Source organism: Esox lucius, chromosome 4, assembly GCF_011004845.1.
Source record: "Esox lucius isolate fEsoLuc1 chromosome 4, fEsoLuc1.pri, whole genome shotgun sequence".
Lineage (NCBI taxonomy): Eukaryota > Metazoa > Chordata > Actinopteri > Esociformes > Esocidae > Esox > Esox lucius.
This window is the reverse complement of record NC_047572.1, coordinates 32,089,947-32,114,999: the sequence shown is the minus strand read 5'-3', so window position 1 is coordinate 32,114,999 and position 25,053 is coordinate 32,089,947. Positions and strand designations below refer to the sequence as shown.

General features: G+C 45.3%; 2 protein-coding genes across 2 annotated transcripts in view; one reads left to right on the top strand and one right to left on the bottom strand.

Moving 5' to 3' along the window:
- The window catches only part of mrpl11 (mitochondrial ribosomal protein L11), a 34,117-nt gene extending 9,821 nt beyond the window's left edge, over positions 1 to 24,296 (top strand). Inside the window, exons 2-6 of the mRNA XM_013133693.4 lie at positions 4,485 to 4,668; positions 20,603 to 20,698; positions 21,665 to 21,758; positions 22,237 to 22,396; positions 23,434 to 24,296. Coding sequence (XP_012989147.1) covers positions 4,546 to 4,668; positions 20,603 to 20,698; positions 21,665 to 21,758; positions 22,237 to 22,396; positions 23,434 to 23,536 — 576 coding nt within the window. The 5' untranslated portion in view covers positions 4,485 to 4,545 and the 3' untranslated portion in view covers positions 23,537 to 24,296. The remainder of the gene's footprint in view (positions 1 to 4,484; positions 4,669 to 20,602; positions 20,699 to 21,664; positions 21,759 to 22,236; positions 22,397 to 23,433) is intronic.
- Positions 6,334 to 12,650, bottom strand: tmem265 (transmembrane protein 265). Its single transcript, XM_010902761.5, has 2 exons — positions 11,943 to 12,650; positions 6,334 to 8,145 (listed from the first exon to the last, which is right to left on the bottom strand). The coding sequence occupies exon 2, from the start codon at positions 8,141 to 8,143 to the stop codon at positions 7,109 to 7,111; it is 1,035 nt and encodes a 344-aa protein (XP_010901063.2). The 5' UTR covers positions 8,144 to 8,145; positions 11,943 to 12,650; the 3' UTR covers positions 6,334 to 7,108.
- Positions 24,297 to 25,053: the final 757 nt, after the last annotated feature.

The window sequence follows — 25,053 nt, the reverse complement described above, 5'->3', positions numbered from 1 at the left end:
TTTACTGACATTTGTCATTCCTGGGATTCCATACTGGAGCTATCCGTTTCATTGTAAACTCAATCTTCAAGTTTGTGGCTCTTTGCTGATAAGACAAGGAATACATTTGTTTTGATGTCCTACCTGCTTATCTAGAAAGCAACATGTTTTATTAAGGATTAGTGTGCAGGTTTTACTCAACACACTTAATATTCAAGGTCAATCATGTTTGTGATGAATTGGGTCTGGATTCTTCTTGGTCTATTGGTATTTGTGGTCTTTTATAGGACTGTAACCCACACGGTCCTGCTGGAAACATGTTTGTAGATCTGTTATTTGGTTTTACATGGCCTAAACTACCACTGTTTTGGGTTCGAATAAAATTTTTTCATTCAGTGAATAACTACAGCCTATATTCGATCGCCATTATTTCTTTTATAGTGGCCCTTCAGTATTTTTTTTATTATTTAGATAAGACTGCTGTGTATGGCTGCATTCATATATTCACCAATTAGAAATCTGTCTAGTTGCCGTATGTTAGTTACCAAAACGGCCTTTGCTTCTGTGCTGTCCAAGCTGTTAGAGACTATAGAGAGCAGGAGAGCTTGAGCACCGGTCTGTTGCTTCCAAAGCATTCAGTTATCTCGGCCTTCAGGATGGGCCAAGAGAAACTGCGCCAAGTTAGTGCTTCATACAATATATTTTTTGTTGATGCCTATTAATGACTGATAATGTCTGCAGAATCGTGTTGTAGAATTGCGTGAAATGTGTTTTACAAAGACACAAGAATTCCTTAAAATCAAATAATCAAACTGCTGCTTCCACAAATGACACGCATGTGTTTTATATTTAATTTGATTTACTATCAGGCTCAGACAGGTGGATTGTTTTTTAAACACTGAGTTAGATTGATGCTGGTGCTGCCTACTTGGCCAAAGGCCTTAAAATTGTCCATATGCTGTGTTTTCTGGTGTTTGTCCTGTGTTCAGGGGAAATGTACTTATTTCATGTTACACCTTTGAAATGCTCCTATGAAATTAATGTTGGTGTCTACTGCTTTAGGTTAATTGTGACATGGAAATGTAAAACGAATAAATAGTGCTGTCATTTTGACTACTTTTGTAATTGAGTATTCTGACATTTTAAAAGAATGCAAAAACGCAGCATTATTTTTAAACGCTATTGTCATGGCCACTTAAAACTGCTGACATAAGCTTAATTAGTGCTTAAACATATTTTTTTTCCACTGTAAAGACAAACCACATCTTTTGATACCTCCCATCCTCCCCCATTGAAACTGGGCGCAGGTCTTTGGTGATCATATTTTTAACAATATCTGCAGAAGCTTTGCTTGCTGAGGGGAACGTAGTATGAACCCGTCTGTGAGCATGTGGTTTAACTAAAAAGGAAAGCACGGTTATTAAAACGATCTAACTTGATTTCTGTTGTTAAAAAAACACTTAGACACATTTTTACAAATACATATTTATTTCACATTGCATTTTTTATTTTTTTTTAGGGTATTAGCTTATATTCGGCAACGCACTTAGCTATCTTGATTAAAAAATACGTTACATCCCCTTTAATTTCAGACTGCACCAACAAGGCTGACAAATACAAATGGCGTCAAACGTCAACAGAACCTCACGTTGCTAGCTAGTCAAGAAGGGTCCTATCTGCAGCTCGCGGCAGGGAAGCTCCGCCCACATAGAGCACCAGCCTCTTCCAAGCGTAGTGATGAACTTCCGCTTTTGTCTAGAAGTCGGTATTGCAGTTTCCGATTTACTTACTAATACTCATCCGCATTAGTAAACACCTAAACTCACAACAAGATGAGTGATGCTGTTGTACGGAAAAAAAATTAAATATAATGTACGTGACTCATTTAAGTTTCAAGGTACAAGTGGGGCATCATTTTAATCAGGAGAATGTCCTCTTTGTAATAAAATATGGCTTGCGCCATTCAATGATTTCAAACGCTAGACTAGAAATAGTCAGAAAAGGCAATTTAATTTTTTTTATATACTTCCACGTAACGCAGGTTTAAGCACAATTAATACCATATAGGACCAGATGTTTACTTCCTATGCCAGTTGTTATTTTTCAGTTTCGTTGTGAAATGAGGTTACAGTAGTAAAATAAAAGAGGAGACCTGTTGTGGTGCTTTTTTGAGGCTATGGAATTTTAAGCTTCATTCAGGTTAGAAGAGGCTGAACGAAGGTTCGTTTCAATTCACTTGCTATAGGGACGCGCTAGCGTTCCAGCTCAGCCAGCGTTCTTTTGCCGTTTTTGAGGCTGGGGTGAATTTTTATGCCTTCTATTGTCCTGCCTAATACTACACTAAAAAGGATCACGTCGCTAACTAGCTTAGCCGATAGCCAGCCGGCACACCACAGTAAACTACTTACCCTCGTAGCTGTGCAGATAACTCGATACGTAGAGTTTTAATCCCTTGTTCCACTTGCTTGTTGGAGCAGGGGACCAGGCATCAACAATTAGATGTAAATCACTAATGCTTATTTTAGGCAGGTCTTGGAGACATCTACTAAAAACGGAAATTTTGGGCGACGCGGGTGATCGCCTTAAGTAAACCGGAAAATTATATGCCGACACATGGCTAAAGCGGAAGTTCGTCCATACGCTTGTGCACAGAGCCTATTGGTTCCTCAAAGCTTGTGGCACCTGGTTTCTTTCTCGTTATGCACTGATTTATTTATTTCCTTGAAGAAGATGAAAAACGATGTCCGTATCTAACGATTTCATTGCATCTAAAATATAAAACAAACAACTCAATGCTACATATACACCGCACATTTAACAACACAGAGCTAACTTATAAAACTGACCTGAGTCACCAACAATCTCCATCGTCCTCCAATCCTTATTTGCTTTTAATCCAGTTGGTAGCAGAACGTTTCACATGGAGGAAAAATCATTCACATGTGCCGTTGCAGTACAACAATGGACCAACAAGGAAGATCGTCTCTCGTTTATGAAAGACAATACTTCCATTGGAAGTAAAGCCTCGCGTTAGCCGGATTCATTTGCATAACGGTGGATGTCCTCTGGTCCGGCACGCCCGCCGCCTCGAATGGATACCATAAATGCTCTATGAACAGCGTCAAGGCATTGTTGACGGTTGCGCAAAGCATCTCGGCTAGGCAACGCGGCCGTTTGAGCTGTTTCGGCGCGTCGAGAAGTTGGGCCACTAGTCTGCTCCACTGGATGGCGTTCGACGAGGCTTCCAACTCGCTCGAGTAATGTGAACAGAAACCAATCATTCTCTGCCATTGTTTGATGGCTCTGTGACATTTTTGTTCCCAAACTTGGACATTTTGTCCGGCTGGCTACCACCAGGACACGCATCAATGATCTCTGGCTTTACATGATGAATAGAAGGCTCGCAAATTCTGCCTAGAGTATTTTTTATAATCAATTTATTCAAGTTACTCTGTGAATCAAAACTGACCTATGAATTAAATTTGTTTGCCGTCTTCGCGCAGTCATGAACGTCGTTGCAAAGACCGAAACTCATTTGTCACTTGAACAAACCCAGCTACTCTAGACATTGAACCAGAGCTTTTCATCAGAAACCATATTCTAATTTTATACACCAAAATAAAGCACCAACTCAATCTTTTTCCTTGTCTCTTGTATTCCGTTCATGGTGATCTCAGTTATTGTACCTCTTCACTCCTTGTGAATTTCTTATGCAGGTCTCTCCCAGTCTCATCTGGCTGGACTTCAAATCTCTCCATCTGTTTCCTGTCATAACCTGTTGATCTCTGTGTTTAACAGTGGTGGTCTTTTCCCATTGGGGAGGGCCGTGTACAAGCTAGCTATTTATGTTCTGACTTTTCGTGTGCAGTGGGGCCAAGGTTTCAGCCCACTCACTCCACTCTGCTAATTGACTGGTAATTTGGTAAATGCATTTGAAGGTGAAATGAAAAAGCAGAGCCCCCTCTGCCCTCACTAAGCAGGAACAATGCCCCCCTCCCCTTCTCCTCTGTTCATTCTGCTACTTATTCGCCTGACCTTTTCTTGGCCAGGTATCAAAAACCCCCTAATCTCTGTTCATGTGGGCTGTGCAGAAGATAACAGCCCATCAGGGATCACTATAGGAAATGGCAATGGGGTGAGAGGCAGGTTCGATCTTGTATACTGCTCTGCTTGCGATATCAGGTCAGATACAGTGGATGAATTTAGAATGCAACACGTGTTCCAAATCACAACCCCTGGGGAACAGGAGGACCTGTTTCAAGGCCACTCAAACCCCAGCCACAAACTCCCTCCAGGAGAGCAGGTGACTCTCAGTGAGATCGAAGCCAGAGTTATTTTTTTTCTTCTCTCTTTTAATTACTAGACTGCAGTGAAACATACAACCTGGGTTTAAGCCCCGGGGTGTCTTCTATTGATTTCAGCAGTGTGATATTTTAATGAGCTCGACGTGTTGGTAAATTAGTATTTTCGAGCTGATGTCTTTTGATTTTTTTTCTTCTGCTCAGGTTTCCAACGGCCGGTTCTTCTTACAGACAGTCGGACAGACCGATAGCCTTCCAGACCAGGATGTCCAAGATCTCCAAAGCCGCCAAAGCGGTGAAGAAGATGGATGTGGGCGGAGTTATCCGGGCCATTGTGCGATCAGGGCAGGCGGCACCTGGCCCACCACTAGGTCCTGTCCTGGGACAGGTAAATCCACTGCTCACCCTTCCTGTCTCTCTTTATGTCTCCTCAAAACCAGAATCTATGTCAACGCTGCCTAGCATTGGATTTTCTGAAGTGTCAGGCACTCGTCGATCGTCGTCTGGCAGTTCCCGCCAATGGCGTTGGCGCTGAGCCGTGACTGATTTTTAGACTGCCGTCTGCTGAGTTCCTCGCTCTCCCCACGCGCTCTTGTAGAGCTCGGCGAAAGACACCTTTGTGTGGTAAAGACGGCGGTAATGAGGAGAGATGAGTTGCATCCAGGCAAAGCGGAACCGAATGTTTATCTAAAGGTGTCCTCCTTTAGTGGTTTCAAAGGCCATATGTCAGTGCTGCGCTGCGCCGAGCAAATGTGTTAGTCTTTACCTCTGTTCTCTGGGCTCCTTTGCTCCGTAAAGGGCTCTGTGTGTTCGGGTGTGGGTTGCTCTGTGTGCGTGCGTGTGCTAAACTGTAAATAGATGGCAGCGGGCAGCCGCTCTGCTTTAGGCACCGGCCTTGGCTCTTTAATCTTTCCTCTTCCCTGTTTTTTTTTTTTTTTCTCCTCCCTCCCTTTCCTCTGACTAACCACCTCTGACAGGGGGAGCGCAGAGAGGTAGGCAGCCTGTCGGCTGCCGGGCAAATTTAAACAAACGAGAGGAATAAAAGGAGGTGCGGAAGAGGCGAAATGGGGGAACTGACGGCTTTGGTGAGGGAGAATAATTGCAGTCCAGAGTGAAATTAGCACACCCCAATGGCGGTGAGGAATAAAGAGAATGTGAGAAAGAGGGGCGCACACGCTCCGTTTCTCCCAGACCCCAGGAACACTGTTTAACAGGTGCAACATATTTAAAGGGCGAGTCATTTGCTGCTGTTGCCAGTGCAGTTACTTCCTTTATGTTAGAAATGAGAGTGAAGCAACCCAGTGGGGAGGGCAGCTGGGACTCACTTTTGAAATGGAGAGTGAGTGAGGGCTCGAGACATGAAAGCCGGAGAGATGCGGATTCCCGTTCTGCTGTAGTTTGCGTGCCTGACGATTCCTTCTCTCAGAACTACTGAGAAACTCCCTGGAGCAAGTGTGTGTGTGTGTGTGTGTGTGGCCGTTTGTGTGTGGCCTGATGGAGCACCCTGTAAATCAAGCATAAAGCTGTGTTTGAGCTCTTAGCGTTTTGACAAATGGGTCCCGATTCCAATTAATGGGACCATTAATGGTTAGAGCACGGTGGGGGGGGGGGTGTTGTAGTGCATTAGACTGAATACATTCCTGTCCTCACCACAACACACACACACACACACACACACGTAAATCCGCTCTGTTGAATGATTCCAGCAGAACCAGCAGACAGGCGTCTAGCTGAAGGATCACTGTATGACCATCAGGGTGGCCGCTGCTGCTCTAATTGTGATAAATGATGGCTTTTCCCATATCTGTCACTATCTCTCCATGCAGCACAGCCTGGCACTCACACGGCAAACACACACTGGACACAACCTGGCACTCACACGGCAAACACACACTGGACACAGCCTGGCACTCACACGGCAAACACACACTGGACACAACATGGCACACACACGGCACAAACCGGTCTTCTCCCCTTCGGCCCGAAACACCAGCATGCGTCTTCAATAGAAACGCTGAGGTTGTCATTAAATATGTGAAGGGGAAAACAGATTTGCTTTGATGCAGTGGATGTTTTTGAAGTTGCGGACAGCCAGCGAGTCCCCCTGGGCCCTCTAGCTGTGAGTGATCGGCCTCGGATCTTGTTTCATCCACTGTTGTGGTGACAGGTTGCTAATACGCTCCCTCAGTCTGCCAATGAAGTGTCACAGCCGAAGAGTCTGAAACACTTTATTACAGTGTGGACGCTGTCCTGGAGGTGGAGCCGACGCTATTGTCAGAGTGTTTTCACAGTATACACAAAGAGACACACACACACACACACATTAACAAACTGCTTTATGTCCAAGCCCCAATATGGCACAGATGATGTCTGTGAAACAGCCGCTGAGGATTGTAGCTCCTTGACAGGCAAGGCACTTCTTTCGCTGTACGTCTTCCGCCTCTACCACTCCGCCCCGCTGCCCCCCCCCACCTCTGGGACACCCAAATACTACAGGCTGCCAGGACCCAGGGGTGCATAAATCATCCCTTTAACCAAAGTGAGCTAATTGGATGAGTTACTGCTGTGGTAGCCTGGGCCAGTTCACAGAGTTACTGGTGTGTGAGTGTGTGTGAGTGTGTGTGAGTGTGTGTGAGTGTGAGTGTGAGTGTGAGTGTGAGTGTGTGTGAGTGTGTGTGTGTGTGTGTGAGTGCGTGAGCGTGATCTGTGTCCTACTCCGTGTGAGGCTGGCAGTGCAACAGTCCTCCGTGCAAAATGCTCCACTGACTGTGTCGCTCCGAATAGCTTGACAGCCCAAAAAGGCCGATCTGCCTCCGCCTGGACGGGTTCTAGAGTTCATGAGTGATGAATGAGGGTCCCAGGGAGGTGTCTGTACGGTCCAGGCCCACGTGGGACCGGGACAGGGTTTGGTAGCGAGAGGAAGGCCCGGGGCTAGTTTTACCCTGGGCCCGGTCCTCCATCTGCTCCGAGCTCTGTGTTGCCAGGGTGGTGCTGCCCCCGGCCTCTCCTTCGGCCCTGGCCCCTGGCCCCCGGCCCCCGGCCTGCTTGTGCTTCTCCCACGCCGAGCTCAGCTTCACGGTCAGGGCCAGCAGGTTCTTCCCCAGGAACACCGTGGACACCCGGGGGTCTCTGTACCACAGCATGCCGGTCCCCCGGAGCGCCAGGGTCAGCACGTTTATAGTGACCAGACTTATCCAGGGGTACAGGGCCTCCTTGTGGGGCCCTCTCTGCCCGGGCAGGGCGGCTGCCCCCAGCTCCGTGAGGGCCACGCAGGGCAGCAGTAACAGGAGGGCGTAGCAGTAGAAGAACACCAGGCCCTCTGCCCAGAGTGGGACCCCGAGGTCAGGGGCCCCTACGTGGGCCTCCCAGAGCCCGGCTTGCAGGTCCAGAACATCCAGCAGGTCCACCACCACCCAGAGCAGCCTGCCCTGCACCTCCTGCTTCCTGCGCAGGGGAGTCATGTTCTCGGCCCCCGTCAGGATGAGGAACAAGGAGGGCAGGCAGATGGACAGCAGCAGGGTGAGCGTCTTCCTGGCCAGGGGGTCGGGTGGCCGGCGCTCCGTCCGGTAGTTCTGGCAGACGAAGAAAAGTTTGAGCTGCAGCAGAGACAGGAAGAGGAACCAGAGGGCGTTGGCGAAGCCTCTGCGCGGGGAGCGCGCCTCAGACACCACGCCCGCCGACACAAAGCGCAGCGCCAGCAGGAAGCCCAGGTCACCTAGCAACACAGCGGTGCACGGCCACACGCCAGGGCTGGCCTTGCCGCGGGCTCCCATCATGCTTTGCTCCAGCAGGTAGAGGTCGACGACTGCCATCGTGCTCACCGTGACCAGGGTTGATACGCACACCTGGGGCGTGGGCACCATGCCTGGGGGGGGACACAGACAGAGGTCAAGACAGGGAAACATGGCCTTTACACACCTCAGAAGGAGCACAGCAGGGTCCTGATGTCGACTTTGTCCTGCCTCCTTCCTGAATGCTTTAATTTGGGTGTGACTGAAAAGAAACCTTTCCTAAACACTCCTGCCCTTTCAACTGAGGTGCCAGTCATGCTTGTTGCTATGGAGAATATTATTTTTGATGACAATATCAGCGGTAGGCTCTGGGTCTCAGCGCGTTCTTCATTGGCCATGAATGCTGAGAAGTGGTTTGTTGTCTTACTTCTCTGCGGGTCTTTTATTCAAATGGGGCTCATCAGCTATGAAGGTTTTAACCCCTTCTGACAACTGAAACTCTTAAGTTACCGAGATTTTCTGCCTTGGTGTTTTTCTTTTGTGCTCTTTACCTTGTTCATTATTAATGAATTGTGTTCGCGGAGCTGGGCAGGCAGCTTGTCAAAACCTTGTTTTCCTTCCACTTTACTCAGCCTTGTTGATTTTCATTGTGTCTGCCTGCCGCAGTCTTAAATCGGAAGAAAATTGCCTCTCGTCGTCCAGAATATTAATAAAGCGTTTCTTATTAATATTTGTTTTGAGATGTTTTTGATGGTAATTACCTGTGTGTTCAAGAACATATGTGTGTTTGTTTGCACGGCTGTGTGTGCAGTTGTGTGCGTGTGGTTGTGTAGGTTCACTCGTGTGTGTGTGTGTGTGTGTGCATGCACGTGTGTGTGTGCGCGTGCACAGGCGTGTGTGTGCGTGCACGGGCGTGCGCGTGCGTGCACGTGCATGCAGGCTATTCTAATTGGTTAATCTCCCCATTTATGGAATACCAACATGTTCATTTTTTGTGGCTGGTCAAATTTGATCAGTCTGACAGTGTAAAGCCCCAGTATTGATCGGGAGTGAGAAATTATCACCGACTTGATGGTGAAATCGAACGTGTCTCACCTTTTTCCCATTGAGGCAATGCCGTTCGGTTCTTAGAGCAGACCGAGGCTGGAGCGTGAAAGGGGATGCAGCCATCTAAACCCGCCAAGGATCTCGACCAAGGGATCAATGGCGTTTTAATATGAAATCATTACCACCTCAGATGTGCCACAATGGCAACACTTGAGTCTGTGATCGAGAGAAACGATTCTGGCGCTCTCAGGCCATCGAGAAACCGATGAGCAGATCTTGTGAATAAAGTATGTTTACATGCGCTTCTGATGGACGAGCGGCATCAATCTATACAGCGCTCCTCTGAGCGCTGGGAGGAAGTGGAGGCTGTCAGTGTCTGGATTAGAGACTTGTGAGGGAGAAGGGAAGAGGAGATTGAACGTAAAAGATGGATGCTCTTGGCTGTCTACATGCCTAATAAAGTATTACTGCGTGATGGTAATGGTTCATAAATAACCTCTGCCTGGAGACCACTGGAGAGGAGATGAGCAAGATGGAGGAAAGCGGGAAGTGAGGAAGAGGAAGTTGCAGGCAGATGATTCTGATGCTGGGAGCTACAAAGAGACCTAACTTCTTACACCAACTCTCCATGTATGAATCATCTCCCCTGGTTGTTGTGTTCTCAAGCCATCCACACGGATTTTGCCTATTTGATAGGATTAAATATACGGAAATATAATGGCTAGAACTGACTTGAACTAATAGGAACTCAAGTTATATATATATTTATATATTCCCTTTTAAGGGATTACCTTTGAAAAAAGAATTTGGATCAAAAGAAAAGAACACGATGGACTTCCTGATTTTGCCAGCTGAGGAAGCTGCATTTCTCCGGCCTTTGCAAACTCATCCTAATTAATCAAGAAACTGACCACATTGATCTTAGATCTTATCTTACTGATGAATTGCGTTATTTAACACACACGGACTGCCACACTATCGAATCAAGCAGACTGGGTAACAGAGCCTTGACCCCTCCCCCCTCCCCCACAGGCTGATCCTCACCATCAGAGACAGGAGCACTGCCTCTGTTCACCAACTACTTTATGATGAGGCCACTTTTACGTTCTTGGATCTGTCCCCGGCCTGCGTCTTTAAATTTTTTTTAATAAAAGTAACCCTTTTGCTTCTCATTTTAAACTCTTTTTGAAACATTTAACACACAAATATCCAGAACAGGAGGAAAAATTGCAGAGCAAAGAAACAATCTAGGCTGACGCTCTGGGGCACATGTCTCCAATGTCAGCCTCACTGATATCTGATTATCAGACCGTGAGGCTTTTTTTTTTTTTTTTTTGGTTTCACTGCCACCCAGAACTTGATTATCAGTGCTGGAATTGAATGTATTCCAGTCTGCCAATCCGCTGACTGGGAATATTGGAATTTAAATGGTGCTTCACCTAAAAGAAACCTCAAGCTGAGGCGGTGCAGGAAGGTAGCCAGCCATTCGACCCAGACAGGATCAGCCTTTGCCTTTCTCATTCCCAACACGCCTGTCGGCCGTTCCATATGCGTCTCAAAATGTTGCCCTGAAACCGCGGCCGTTCAGCTGTCAGTCCGAGCGTGCAAACGTGCGTGCGTTGTGATGGCTTGTCAACACACATCATTTATTTTGTTTTCAGTGAGCGTCCCGGGTGACAGCCCTGTATGTCCGCTCTGCTCATCAATAATGACCGAATTCATCATCCACGGGACTACAAAATGGCACTGTAGAGTTGACAGGCTGACGCATGTGGTTTCCATGCCAGTGTGAGGGATGGGCCTGTTGAGCTGGACAGGAATTTGGTTATTTTAGTTTGTTTTGGGGCCACAACAACAAAAATAAAAATCTTGCTTTGTTATTTGTGTATTGTGGCGGTGGTGAATCAAGTGTTTTCCCCAATCACCCAGGTAATCTATTATGGCTCTCAAATTGCCTCCCACTCTCTCTCTTGCACACACACACATACATTTCACTATCATTGTGGGAACCAATTATTCCAATTCAAAATCCAATTTACCCTCATCTTAACCCCTAACCGTAACCTTAATTCAAACGGCACTTTTAACCAAAGCCTAACCCTTATGGCTGAAATAGTCTTTTTTATTAGACCAGTGCCGGCATACGGTCCCCTCAAGGTCTAATATTCCTGGTTTTACTATCCTAGTGGGGAATAAACACAAACATGCACATACACACAGAAATGCAGGATTTTCTCCCTATTTGTCACTGTTTGTTTCTTTCATATTAAATTGGAGGTCTGCCAGGTACTCTTGGATGCAGGTAAAAGGAGGATGAATTGCTCCACCTGTAATTCCGTGATTCATCTATAAAAACTATCTCCTAGGGACAGTACTTCAAACGAAATCAAATGTAAGCTTGCCCAGCAGGAGGGTGGATATCACAGTCTAGACTAAGTCCTACCATGAAGAGGTATATCTTTGGCTGCGTGAACGCTTCCGAGGCGAGAGTAAAGGAGGGGAATTTAGTTACGGTGAAGTAATGGTTAATCCAATACAGGTGAGTGCCCCCCGCCCCTCCCCCCTCATCTTGATGTGTCATGGGGCACTGGTATCCTTAATGGAACCGCTACTATAGGATATTACAAGTGTATGATTTTAATAGGTTTTATTGAATTTACCCGACGATACTTCCAACAGGCATCGGCTTAAATGACCTCCCTATGGAGATTGTATTGCGTTATGTTGATGCGCCCCCCACTCCCACCTCCGTTTATCCACCTAGTCAATCACTCTAGTCTTTCGCTACATTTGACTGCACCACCTGTTACATAATCGCCCGTCGTTAACAATTGCAGCATATAGTAAAATATTGAAACTATTTAAAATTGCCGGATATAGTTACCCGAAGCATGCGTTCTTGCTTTGCTGCTCCTCCCGGCTTGATCTGAGAACCACGTCGGCTATTCGAACGGCCCCTGAATGAACATGAAAGTCCTAATTCCAAACTGTCGTTACTCAGTTCTGTCCTTTACATCGGTTGCTTTCAATTAGTCCTGTTACTGTCCGTCTGTCCGAATAGCTGAATAGTCTCCCGCTTGGTTATGGGAATGATATTATACTGATAAAAAAGGTTAAAAGTAATTTCTCTCCATCCATATTCAAGTTAGTCCCAATAAAACGAGTTAATTTAAACACCAATCGGTTTCCCTTTCTTTCTTCTGATTCGGTCAAATAAGCGTGTCATTTTAAACTGTTATTCCACGGTCGCCGCGGGTACGGAATTCTTCATGTATGTCCGTCCTGGATTTGACACCTCAGCTCTCGGGTCTGGCGGCCGGAGATCTGGATCCAGTCGGGAAGTAGCGGTGCAGGCTTGTTTGCTGGGCTCCGACTGGGAGATCGAAAGCTCTGACTGAGATGTCGAAGTCAGTCATTAGTAGACTGTTGCTTAGCGAATCGTTATCCGGAATGGACGGCCAAAAAATACACAAGTGTCAACAGTACAACCAACCGCGCGGAAACGGGAGTGAAACATGAAGAAACTCGCCGCAAGAGTTTATGATTGCGGTCTTAATTTGTAGGCAGGTTACGTGCTCCCCCTCGTTCTCGCTGCTCGGCTCCCTTCTCTCTCTCACTCTCTCTCCCCATGCTCAGCCCCCTCCTCTCCCTCCCTGCTCACCTCCCCACTGCCACCCCCATCTTTTCACCATCCACTGTATTGTGTGTAACTTTAAGAGGCAGATTGGAATGGATGAATATTTAGGAGTCCACACAATTCTTTCCGTCGTCGTATAGAAATGCTACTATGCCGAAATAATGTGTAGTGTAGTGGGTTGGTAAAGATTTTGACATACACAACATAATGAATTGGTAAAGATATGACACAAACAACAATGGATAGGTCAAGATATGACACACAGTATAATGGATTGGTAAAGATAGAACAGTATAATGGATTGGTATAGATAGGAAAGTATAATGGATTGGTAAAGATAGGAGACACAGTATAATGGATTGGTAAAGATAGGACACACAGTATAATGGATTGGTAAAGATAGGACAGTATAATGGATTGGTAAAGATAGGACACACAGTATAATGGATTGGTAAAGATAGGACACACAGTATAATGGATTGGTAAAGATTGGACACAGTATAATGGATTGCTAAAGATTGGACACAGTATAATGGATTGGTAAAGATTGGACACAGTATAATGGATTGGTAAAGATAGGACAGTATAATGGATTGGTAAAGATAGGACACACAGTATAATGGATTGGTAATGATATGACACACAGTATAATGGATTGGTAATGATATGACACACAGTATAATGGATTGGTAAAGATATGACACACAGTATAATGGATTGGTAAAGATATGACACACAGTATAATGGATTGGTAAAGATAGGACAGTATAATGGATTGGTAAAGATAGGACACACAGTTTAATGGATTGGTAAAGATAGGACAGTATAATGGATTGTTAAAGATAGGAAACACAGTTTAATGGATTGGTAAAGATAGGACACACAGTATAATGGATTGGTAAAGATAGGACACACAGTATAATGGATTGGTCATGATATGACACACAGTATAATGGATTGGTCATGATATGACACACAGTATAATGGATTGGTAAAGATATGACACACAGTATAATGGATTGGTAAAGATAGGACAGTATAATGGATTGGTAAAGATAGGACAGTATAATGGATTGGTAAAGATAGGACACACAGTTTAATGGATTGGTAAAGATAGGACACACAGTATAATGGATTGGTAAATATAGGACAGTATAATGGATTGGTAAAGATTGGACACAGTATAATGGATTGCTAAAGATTGGACACAGTATAATGGATTGGTAAAGATTGGACACACAGTATAATGGATTGGTAAAGATTGGACAGTATAATGGATTGGTAAAGATAGGACACACAGTATAATGGATTGGTAATGATATGACACACAGTATAATGGATTGGTAATGATATGACACACAGTATAATGGATTGGTAAAGATATGACACACAGTATAATGGATTGGTAAAGATAGGACAGTATAATGGATTGGTAAAGACAGGACACACAGTTTAATGGATTGGTAAAGATAGGACAGTATAATGGATTGGTAAAGATAGGAAGCACAGTTTAATGGATTGGTAAAGATAGGACACACAGTATAATGGATTGGTAAAGATAGGACACAGTATAATGGATTGGTAAAGATAGGACACACAGTATAATGGATTGGTCATGATATGACACACAGTATAATGGATTGGTAAAGATATGACACACAGTATAATGGATTGGTAAAGATAGGACAGTATAATGGATTGGTAAAGATAGGACACACAGTTTAATGGATTGGTAAAGATAGGACACACAGTATAATGGATTGGTAAATATAGGACAGTATAATGGATTGGTAAAGATGGGACACACAGTATAATGGATTGGTAAAGATAGGACACACAGTATAATGGATTGGTAAAGATTGGACACACAGTGTAATGGATTGGTAAAGATATGATACAAAAGCATGTAATAGCTGACATGTAGCAGATCACACTGGAATGTATGTTATATTTTGGCAAGTAGAGCAGGAACAGCCTGGATTCTGTGGACACATTCAATCACACGTGTTCCACTTCAGTTAGACCCCTTTAGTCTCAAAGACAATTCACACAGGATTCACGGTATGTTGCGTGTAAAAAAAAGAAAATGTGGGCAACGTTTGACTGTATTTAGTTACACAACGAAACCATCTTAGCTTTTTGATGTACGGCAGTCCCAGCCTGCTGGCCTGCAGCCTAAAGCGTTTCCGAATGGATGGATATGGAGTTTTTGTGTCTGGGAGATTGTTTCAGATTGGTCAAGGAGCGTGAGTTGCTTCACCTTCTCATCGCGCGTCCTGTTCCGTTAAGTGCATTGGCATATCCATCTCCGCTTTCCTCAGCATCACATCTAAATTCAAAGGCTCCCTTGTTTTCCTTTCTACCTTTCTTGCCTCTCCTCCGTGTGTGTGGGTCATCTCAGAGTGAGTGCTTTAATCAGAACCAGTGAGAAAGGGGAAGGAGAGTCATCTTTCTTGTCACAATCAGCTATGCGCTCCACTGACTTCCACAGAGATTTTCCATTCCCTGGGTTCAATTTGGTTTTTTTCCCCCCTCCCTCTCCTACTTTTCTTCCTTTCTTTCCATCCTTATGCCTTCCAGTTCCCTTCCCTCACAGTTCTGTTTCTCTCTCTTCCTCTGCTTTCTCGCTCTGTGTCGGCCTCTACCCCCATTCTGCCGTGGTCCTCGTGGGTGCGGATGAAGGTCACTCTGCACCGGCTCGGTTTGCGGCGGGCGGAGGTAGAGCGGGGGGACAGATCTGGGGGATGGAGGGCGGGAGGGAGAGCGCGGACAGAGGGGCCTGGGATCGGAGGGAGGCAGAATGAGAAGGCAGACGGTCAAATGCTCTGCGCAGTCATCAGTTTTCCGCCCCAACGTGAGTGGGGGGGCGGTTTGGAAGGGCATGTGTGGCGAGAGACCATCCAAGAATGCTAACGACTGCTCGGTCCCGAGCGGATGTACGCCGGATGAGGAGGCCAACAACGGTGGCGCCAGAATAGAGTGATCAGCCCCCCTCCAGTCCCTCACCATCTGATCTCTGCAGTCTCCTTTCTAACACAAGTGCTGGAGGCGTGGCCTCTGTGTGTTTTGTTCGTGCACGCCTCAACCAACCGCACGCTGAATAATTGAATGTTGCATTTAGAGAGCTTTCTAAACGACTCAAATGCCGTGACCTGTGAGGCTGTTGGCACACTAAACCCTTGGTTCCCTCTAAGGTCAGGTACTCCATCAGGGGATCCAGCTGGAATCAAGTGACCTCACGTTTACTCATCTGTCTTAGGTTGTATTATTTCCCAGTAAAACTAATGAAGTCAGTAGTGTTCATAGTATCTGCTGCTGTTACTGCTGCTTCTTACAGTACTGACACTACTACTACTACTGCTATAACTACTGCAACTGTTTCTTCTACTATTGATACCACTAGTAACACAATATCAATAATACTACAGCTACTGGTACTACTAGTACTGCTAAAATATTCTAGTACTGCCATAACTATAACAATGTTACTGTTGCTGTAGCGATTACTTCTATTACTACTACTGATACTAGTATTACTGCTGTAACAAAACTACTACTAATACTATTACTGATGTTACAAAAACTACTACTGTATAACAACTGCTATTATTAATGATACTGTTGTTGCTACTGCTACTGCTACTACCACCCATAGCAACCACTACCAGATCAGCAGGTCTGTAATACAGTTTCTGTCGACTCTTCCAGAGTTCCTGGGTCATGTTGTGGATGCCTCCAGTAAAGGACTCATGATTAATCATGTAGCAAGACATTGGCCACAGTACCAGAACATAATCGAGTTGAAAATACCATGTTTTCTTTGGTATTATTTAATCGCTTTGATTTCCTGCCCTGCTTGGTATTCTGATTGAGCAGGTGATCCAAGTGTAGTGTGTACAATTTTCAAACTGACTAAAACAGTAGACACTCTCAGAACAGTAGACACACTTAGAAAAGTAGACACTTACAACAGACTAGAACAGTAGACACACTTACAACAGACTAAAACAGAAGACACTCTTAGAACAACTGGAACAGTAGACACACTTAGAAAAGTGGACACTCTCAGAACAGACTAGAACAGTAGACACACTCAGAACGGATTTTGAAGAGCTTTTTTGGTTGTTATGGAGATGAGCACTTTCCGTTTTCTCTTCATCCTGTTCATTTGGAAATTGCGCCTGATTATTAAGCCGCTGGCATTTCAGTTCAATATGGATAAGTTGACTGTGGTGCTCAGAGGACCCGAGTTGACCTGCTGTTCTCAGTGGCACGTTGCCATGAAGCCCCATCCGTTCCTCCGGTGCCGGGACAAAAGCCTGATGTGCAGGAGTGCAGGGACGGACGTGGTAAAATGCCAACGTGGCGGCGGGCTAAATGAACAAGGCAACGGAGAGAATGATGGAGGGGTTTCACACGGGAGAGTTTAATTAACCCATGCCCCAGCCTGGGCCAGTTCCCCTGGTTCGCACACCTCCCTCTGTCCAGCACCTCCCCCACACTCCCCAGGGATGGGTATCTGCTGTCCTTCCTGTCTGCCAGGGGCAGTTCATCCAGCCTGGAGGCACCCTCCCATTGGATTGTCTGACACGCACTCTGTCATGCCTCTTCGACATCTGTGACTGTGTGTATACACAGTGAAGAGGGAACACACACAGATGGCCCTACTCCCTGTCATGCCCGCGCGCACGTTTATTCCTTAGGATCTCCTGGGATCCCATCCAGTCCTCTATTCCCACCTTGGTCAAATGAACCTTTTGATTGTTCAAATATTGAACATGGTGGTCATTGTCAACACTGGGCATGCATGCCCCTTCCAGCTTTGTCTCCCTCCCACTGTGTAGCTGTCTTTCTCTAGCTTGGTCTCTCTAGTTGGTCTCTGTCTTTCTCTCACTTTGTATCGCCGTCATTCATTTTAATAAACTTTATTAACATGGAATATTAGAACATTGTGAGAGTCTACATGAAATAACTGTTGTCAGACCAATGGCAAATTGGGCAGTATTGACGAAAACAACAAATGCCAATAATAAAAACCATTTTCAATAATGATTGCTACAGAAGCCACCGTAAGTAATGAGAATAGTTCAACAATATGACGCTGGAACACAAGGGGCTGGTGTTCAAATGACCAAAAAACGCCTTGATATGGAAAAACCAAATAAACTGAATCATTGGCTGTCCCTCAGATTGGCAGTATTGGGAAAGGGAGCGTCTTCGGTCTATGTATTAGTCACAGTGTAATAGGAATCGCAGCTCTGTCTCCACCTGTCCCTGGGAGCAGAGTACAACCTGTCCTCTCTGTTAACCAGGTTTGCCCATGACGACCCGTCTCCAAGGCCAGGATTGTGCTCGCTGAGTCTGTACATTCTCAGATTCTTCCGCGGTTTTCTGTCAGTCACTGTGATCCGATGGTCGGTCGCTGTGTATTGTCTGTTTTTGAGTCTTGTTAAAAAGAGTTAGTGAAGCTGAAACGCCGTTCGCATTAACTTGAGGGACAAGGGCTGGAGAGTATTGTGTGGGTCCATTTCCCGAGATGTTAATATCATATATGCCTAATTGCTCTCTTAAATGTATATAATAGCCGTCGGATCTGGCAATGAATCTGAGCAATTATTCACTAGTGTCGCTGTGGAGTTTGACGGCTAAAATATGGCTGTAGATTAGCAGTTAATCCTGACGCACAGACAGGATCTCCGAGAAACCCTTTGAAGATGAGGGTGTTAAATATCCTTCCACGCGACAATGTGTCGGACTGCCTCGAGTAAAAGGCCGCAGCCTTTCTGCACTCCGGAGTTGTGGAGCCTAATCAGTTATGGTGCAGGAGGGGTGAGAGGAATTAGCTGGCCGCTCGTCTTGGACTTGGGGGTGATTAGATGTTCAGATGGAGAGGGAGTGGAGCTGTGCCGCAGTTGGTTATTTGGCCGGGGTTTTAAATGCCCGGCGTTTCTTTTCGCGGCCGTATCTCCCCGCTATAAATGTCACGGGGAGTCAGGAAGCCAAGGGATCCTTGCTTTCATTGAATGCCAGCCTCTCCTGCCAGTTTAAGGAGTCTCATTACAATTACCAACGCAGCTCAATCCCAATAATCACTTCCATGAGGCTGTTAAAAAGAGCCGGGCCAGGAGGGCCCTTGTTCACCCAGTCATCTTCAAACGTCCTCGTGACTGTCATGCAATGTCTTCATTACAACCAGCATTGCCTGAGTATTTGCCTTAGTGTGCGTGTGTGTGTATTCTTAGTACGTAGACTGACAAAGAGGATACTATCTGTTCTGTTCTCGGCTTAAAAGCTGTTTCTAAAGCCGTTGGACAGCGTTTCCTCTGGTTCGCTGTCCTTTCATGTCATTGTCGGCGTCTATCTTTAGCTCAGTCGCTCGTCTGTCCGTCCGTCCGTCTGCCGCTCTGCATCTCTGTGCATCGGCACCTAAGCGCTGATAGTCCAGCCTCCTCCAGCCTCCTCCGGCCTCCTCCAGCCTGTGCTATCCGGGTCCGCGTGGCCTTTCAAGTCATTGTTCCTCGGTGGTGGAGCGCCTGACAGATTATTATCCTGCCGTGTGGGGAGAGGGGGGTGAAAGAGGAAGTGTGTGTGTGTGTGTGTGTGTGTGTGTGTGTTTCGGCTTACTCCCTAACCTCCCAGTCCTTATTTTAATCCATATTTAATTAGAAATTCTCTCCGTCGTCCACTCGTCCTGCATGTTTGTTTAGCTACGTTATTCCACGGGAGGAGGGGGGGGGGCGGGGGGAACAGGGCAGGCAGGAGACAGCACCGAGGTTGACATGGGATTTCTATTAATAAGCGGCGTGGATGGAGGGGGTGTCGGAGTTAGGGAGGGGGGGAGGAGGTGGTAGAGGGAGATAAGCTCCAGGGACTTTATGGTTTTTCATTTCATTAGTGAGATATTATAATTCAAATGGGCATCATCTGCTCTGAAACAATATCAGACGTGACTGCAACGGTGAGTTGGAACTTCTTCCAGGTCGGGGTTTTTTAAAGGCAGAGGCAAGATATGGACGGATGAATGGATGGATGGATGGATGGATGGATGAATGGATTTCCTCACGTTCATGAGGTGTTATTTTCTTTAACGTATAGACTGAAGATGAGGTTAAAAGAGCTTTTCCCCTCCGTTAGTCCCAAATAAAGCACTGCTAGGATGAATGGCTTTTCATTAGAGACATTAAGATCTGCAGGCAGTGTTTCACACGCTCCATCACGACGGCTCATAGCGCCATTAAAATGTGTGTATAAAATCTGTTTCTCACACGCACATAAATGAACATTTCAATCACAGTACGTGTGCTGCCGCTGGGGAAGGGTGAAGGTCAGTGTGTGTGTGTGTGTGTGTGTGTGTGTGTGGAGTAGGCCAGAGAGAGGAATGACGTGGTGTGTGTGTGTTGACTTAATGTCACCCATCCATTTTTTCCCTCTCTTGCCAGTTGGCCTGAAAGGCACTGGAAACGGCACGGCTCATTTATCACGCGTGTCTCCCGGGCACATGCCACGAACACCATGCCTTCTGTTAAACATGCACACACACGTCCACTTACTGTACAAACAACCACACAGACACACAGTCTAGTACACAAACAGGTCCACTTAAACAACCACACACACACACAGACACACAGTCTAGTACACAAACAGGTCCACTTAAACAACCACAACCACACTCTCCCGCACACACCTGCTGCTGACTCTATCTCCCGGCGGGGGTTGGGATCTCAGCCCGCTCCGAGAAGCCCTTTGATTGATTGACAGGCACAGGCCTTGTCATTGGTATTCCACCAGCGAGCAGCCCCAGCGGTGAGTGACATCGGCTGTTCGTGGGTCCAGGCTCCTCATACATTTTTAAAACGTTCCACTCTCCTCCTCTGACTCCTTCTCTCCTCCACTGTCGCCAACAGAAGGGCATCCCCATTGGCCAGTTCTGCAAGGAATTCAACGAGAGAACCAAAGACCTCAAGGAAGGAATCCCTTTACCCGTCAAAATCCACGTTAAGGTGAGCGTTTTAAAGTGATCGTAGGGCTCCTAACTGAGAGGAATCATCCCACCCGTACAGCTTGCCCTTCTCAGAGACACCATTACCCAGAAACCTTCATTATTCATATTGTAAAACTGACGTAAGCCCTGCCATTTGCATTCATTAATCAAACAGTATCCATGGAGACATAAAAGTCACAGATAATTTAGAGCGTGTAAAAAGATAGTATTGCCATAAAGAGGCTGCTATAATTTTTCGTATGTATTTTTTTTTTTTTATCTTCCATTACGTGGTCACGCACCATTTTTTTTCACTTCCCATTTCAAAGTCCTCCAGCTAATTATACATGCGTTTATCTCCATGCATATGTGGAATATTTGAGAACGGGAACAAATGGATCTTTCAAATCCCATAGGCATTGACAGTAGAAAAGGCTCTGCTCTTTGGTCACATCCTCCTCTTTCCTTGCTCATGGGCGTCATCTGCTGGTCACCATTAGTATCTCCTCACCACACACACACACGTGCTTCGTGTGCCAGTTGAATTCCCCAGACTATGCCAGTCTCCAGGGAATTGTCTATCCTGCGCTTGCTGTCTGTCTTCATAGTATCATGTGCATATGCGTGTTTAGCTTAATCCTCTGGTCTCACAGACGAGTGAGTTTCCTGGTTCTACTGGGCCTGCACTCGGACCTGTCCGGTCTTCATCGGTGCGGTCAGCCTCCACCCGCCTCGTTTTCATAAAAAGGACAGGCGGATAGAAAACCACCGTCTCTAAATCGTGTCTAATGTCCTTGGGATGGATGCCGGCAGCGCTGGGCGTGCCCTGCTAATGGCTGCTTCAGAGGGGGTGACAGAATGGTGCGGTACCATTTGGTCACCGATGGTAGTGAATTGAATTGACACGTTAATGCGGGACAGAAGTTGAGGAGAGCTCACGTTGATCACACCTTCATGCGTGTTCTGGTCTGTCTCTCCTCCCCAGCCTGACAGGACGTACGACCTGAAGATCGGCCAGCCGACAGTCTCCTATTTCTTGAAGCAGGCGGCGGGCATCCAGAAAGGGGCCGGTAAAACAGGTGAGGTTTTGGACCTTGGCGACCGTTGCCACTGGTCCTGGTTTCCTCCGGGGGCCGGGGCGTAGTGGTCCGGCAGGCGGAAGTCTTGCGCTGGGTGTCGGGGGCTGACTGGATGTTTTGATTGATGATATATTTATGGTCGACCCGGGGGTGGGGGGGGGGCGCTTTGAGGCTGGCAATTAGGGGCAGGATGAAGGTAAGGTGGTGGGCTAAGGAAAAGAGAATTATTGATATCCCCTTTCTGTGTTGGATACTCCCGCTCTTCAATCACTACTACCCCCCTCCTCCCCCACCCCACTGCCCTTCTTTTGGCTCCTTAACTTTTCTCTTGCTTCCCCCCTCTGCTCCTTCTGGTCTACCTTTACTCTTTCATTCTCCTTATTTCCATTTGGGTCTCTCTCACCCTCTGTCTCCCTCTCTCTCTACCCCGCCTCCATCCCCCCGTCTCGTCCCCCGTCTCGTCTCTCTCTCCCTCTAGGACATGAGACGGCTGGTATGGTGTCTGTGAGGGCCGTGTATGAGATTGCTCAGGTCAAGGCCCAGGATGAGGCGTTCAAGATCCGGAATGCTTCCCTGGAGACGGTCGTCAAGAGTATCATTGGCTCGGCTCGCTCGTTAGGCATCAAGATTGTGGACGAGTAAGGCCTTCCCCCTCACTCAAAGTGCTCCATGTCTTTCTCATGTAATAATTTACACAGTATTGCCCTGGGGCACACATTACCACTGGTACTGCACGTGTCATTGAACTGTCATTGAAAACTGTTAAATACAGATATGAGTAGTGTAACTGTTAAAAACAGATATGATTAGTGTAACTGTTAAATACAGATATGAGTAGTGTAACTGTTAAATACAGAGATGAGTAGTGTAACTGTTAAATACAGATATGAGTAGTGTAACTGTTAAATACAGATATGAGTAGTGTACCTGTTAAATACAGATATGAGTAGTGTACCTGTTAAATACAGATATGAGTAGCGTACCTGTTAAATACAGAGATGAGTAGTGTAACTGTTAAATACAGATATGAGTAGTGTAACTGTTAAATACAGATATGAGTAGTGTACCTGTTAAATACAGATATGAGTAGTGTAACTGTTAAATACAGATATGAGTAGTGTACCTGTTAAATACAGATATGAGTAGTGTACCTGTTAAATACAGATATGAGTAGCGTACCTGTTAAATACAGATATGAGTAGTGTAACTGTTAAATACAGATATGAGTAAGTGTAACTGTTAAATACAGATATGAGTAGTGTACCTGTTAAATACAGATATGAGTAGCGTACCTGTTAAATACAGATATGAGTAGTGTACCTGTTAAATACAGATATGAGTAGTGTAAATGTTAAATACAGATATGAGTAGCGTACCTGTTAAATACAGATATGAGTAGCGTACCTGTTAAATACAGATATGAGTAGTGTACCTGTTAAATACAGATATGAGTAGCGTACCTGTTAAATACAGATATGAGTAGTGTACCTGTTAAATACAGATATGAGTAGCACTTCCACAATCCGGAGAGGATTACGCTCATTTATTCAATTAAACACATTTATCACTGAAACTGTTTCATTCACATTGTTATTGCTCTCTCTCTCTCTCTGTGTCTCTCTCTCTCCCTCTCCCCTCTTCATTCTCCTTTTCCTTTTTCTCCTGCCATCACCAGTTTGTCAGCAGAGGAGTACAAGGCCTTCCTGGAGGAGAAGGAGGAACGATTGAGAGCAGAGGCTGCGGCAGCAGGAGAGCCAACGCCCGTGAAGAAGAAATGACCCCCCCCCCCCCGCCCCCCAATCAAACATAGTTGTATTTATAAACATTGCCCTTCTCTGGTCAACATGCCACCCAGATGAACACAGTCATCTTGCTTTTTGTATTTCTTAGCCAAATAAACATTTCTGGCATTGTTAAGGTTATTCGTTTATATTTCAGTCAAGAAAAATGAATGGTTTGTCTGCAGAGTTTATGAAAATCTTTTTTATGCTCAGTAGGTTTCAAGCAATCTCAGAATTGGCGTCAAACCATGCCAACTCACTGTATTAAAGGAATATAGGAAAAAAGTTGCCGCATCTTGTACTTGCCATCTGTCAAACTAAGTCTGTGTCCCTTATGACAGTGTTCTGGCTGCACTTCTGAAACCATATATTTACTTTGCCTCCACTGCTTTTTATTCACGATGGGTGTCAAGAAAGGAAAAGGGCGTCTTTTGAATGTGGACAGATCTATAAGTGTTATTAATGTATATTTTGCAGATATACTTGGTTTGCTTATGCCAGACAACATTTTATTTGTAATCCCTGAAGCACCTTCTTTTTCCTCTGCCATGGTAACTGCAATGAAGTCATGGGGCGGAGAGGCATTTATGCAGTGTTATAGCCCATTTCCCAAGATTCTACACATGCCATTTCTTATGTGCCCCTAAAACTATGGTAAATGTTTTTGTTTTCTCCGGTTTACAGAAAATTAAGTCCTTAATGTCTCGCTAGCTGTATGCCATGATAGCTATAGATAAAAACGAGAGGTTTACCTGAAGGTGCATCATTGTTTATTGCTGGCTCACTGGACCATATTTTTATCTAATCTCTGGCATAGTACAGCCAAAAAAAGTATGGAAAACTGCTAATGGTCTGTTCTCCATAAGAACTGTTACATTTATGGCCACACTTCTAAATGATCTTGTTTAGCAAAAGAACATATGGTGAGCTCTTTGCTTACTGAAATTTTTATTTTAAATATGCACCAGTCAGTGTTTAGACCAAGGTGTAGCACTGACTGCAACCACAAATGATTATTTGATGAGTTGAAATGTGCAGCTTTAATTCAATGAGCTGTCAACAGCCTTGTCATTAGGCTCAAGTGATGACGCTGGCATGTAGTTTCGGGTCTGTGATAGAATTCTGACTATTGTGACTAAAATTGTCGAGTTTGAATTTCTGGAAGAGCATACAGGTTAATCCCAGGCCGCAGTTGTTCAGAAGTAATTTAAATCGGATTTCGGCTAATGGATTGGATCAAGCTTTGAAAATTGTTGTTCAAAAGAAGAAAAAAGGTTTCTGAAATCAGATTAGATCATGTAATCCAGTCTTGGTTTGATCTGGATGCAACCTGTAGTATGTGTTCAAACCTTTTAGTAGGATTGGGAAACCTTTGAACAAATAAAAATTCTGGATTATCCTGATCCCAGCAGAAGGTTGGATTCAGGTTGGATTTCAGGAACAAAATCTAATACAACTTTAAAATTTGTCAAATAATACAACCATCACTTTATATTAATTACAATGACACAATC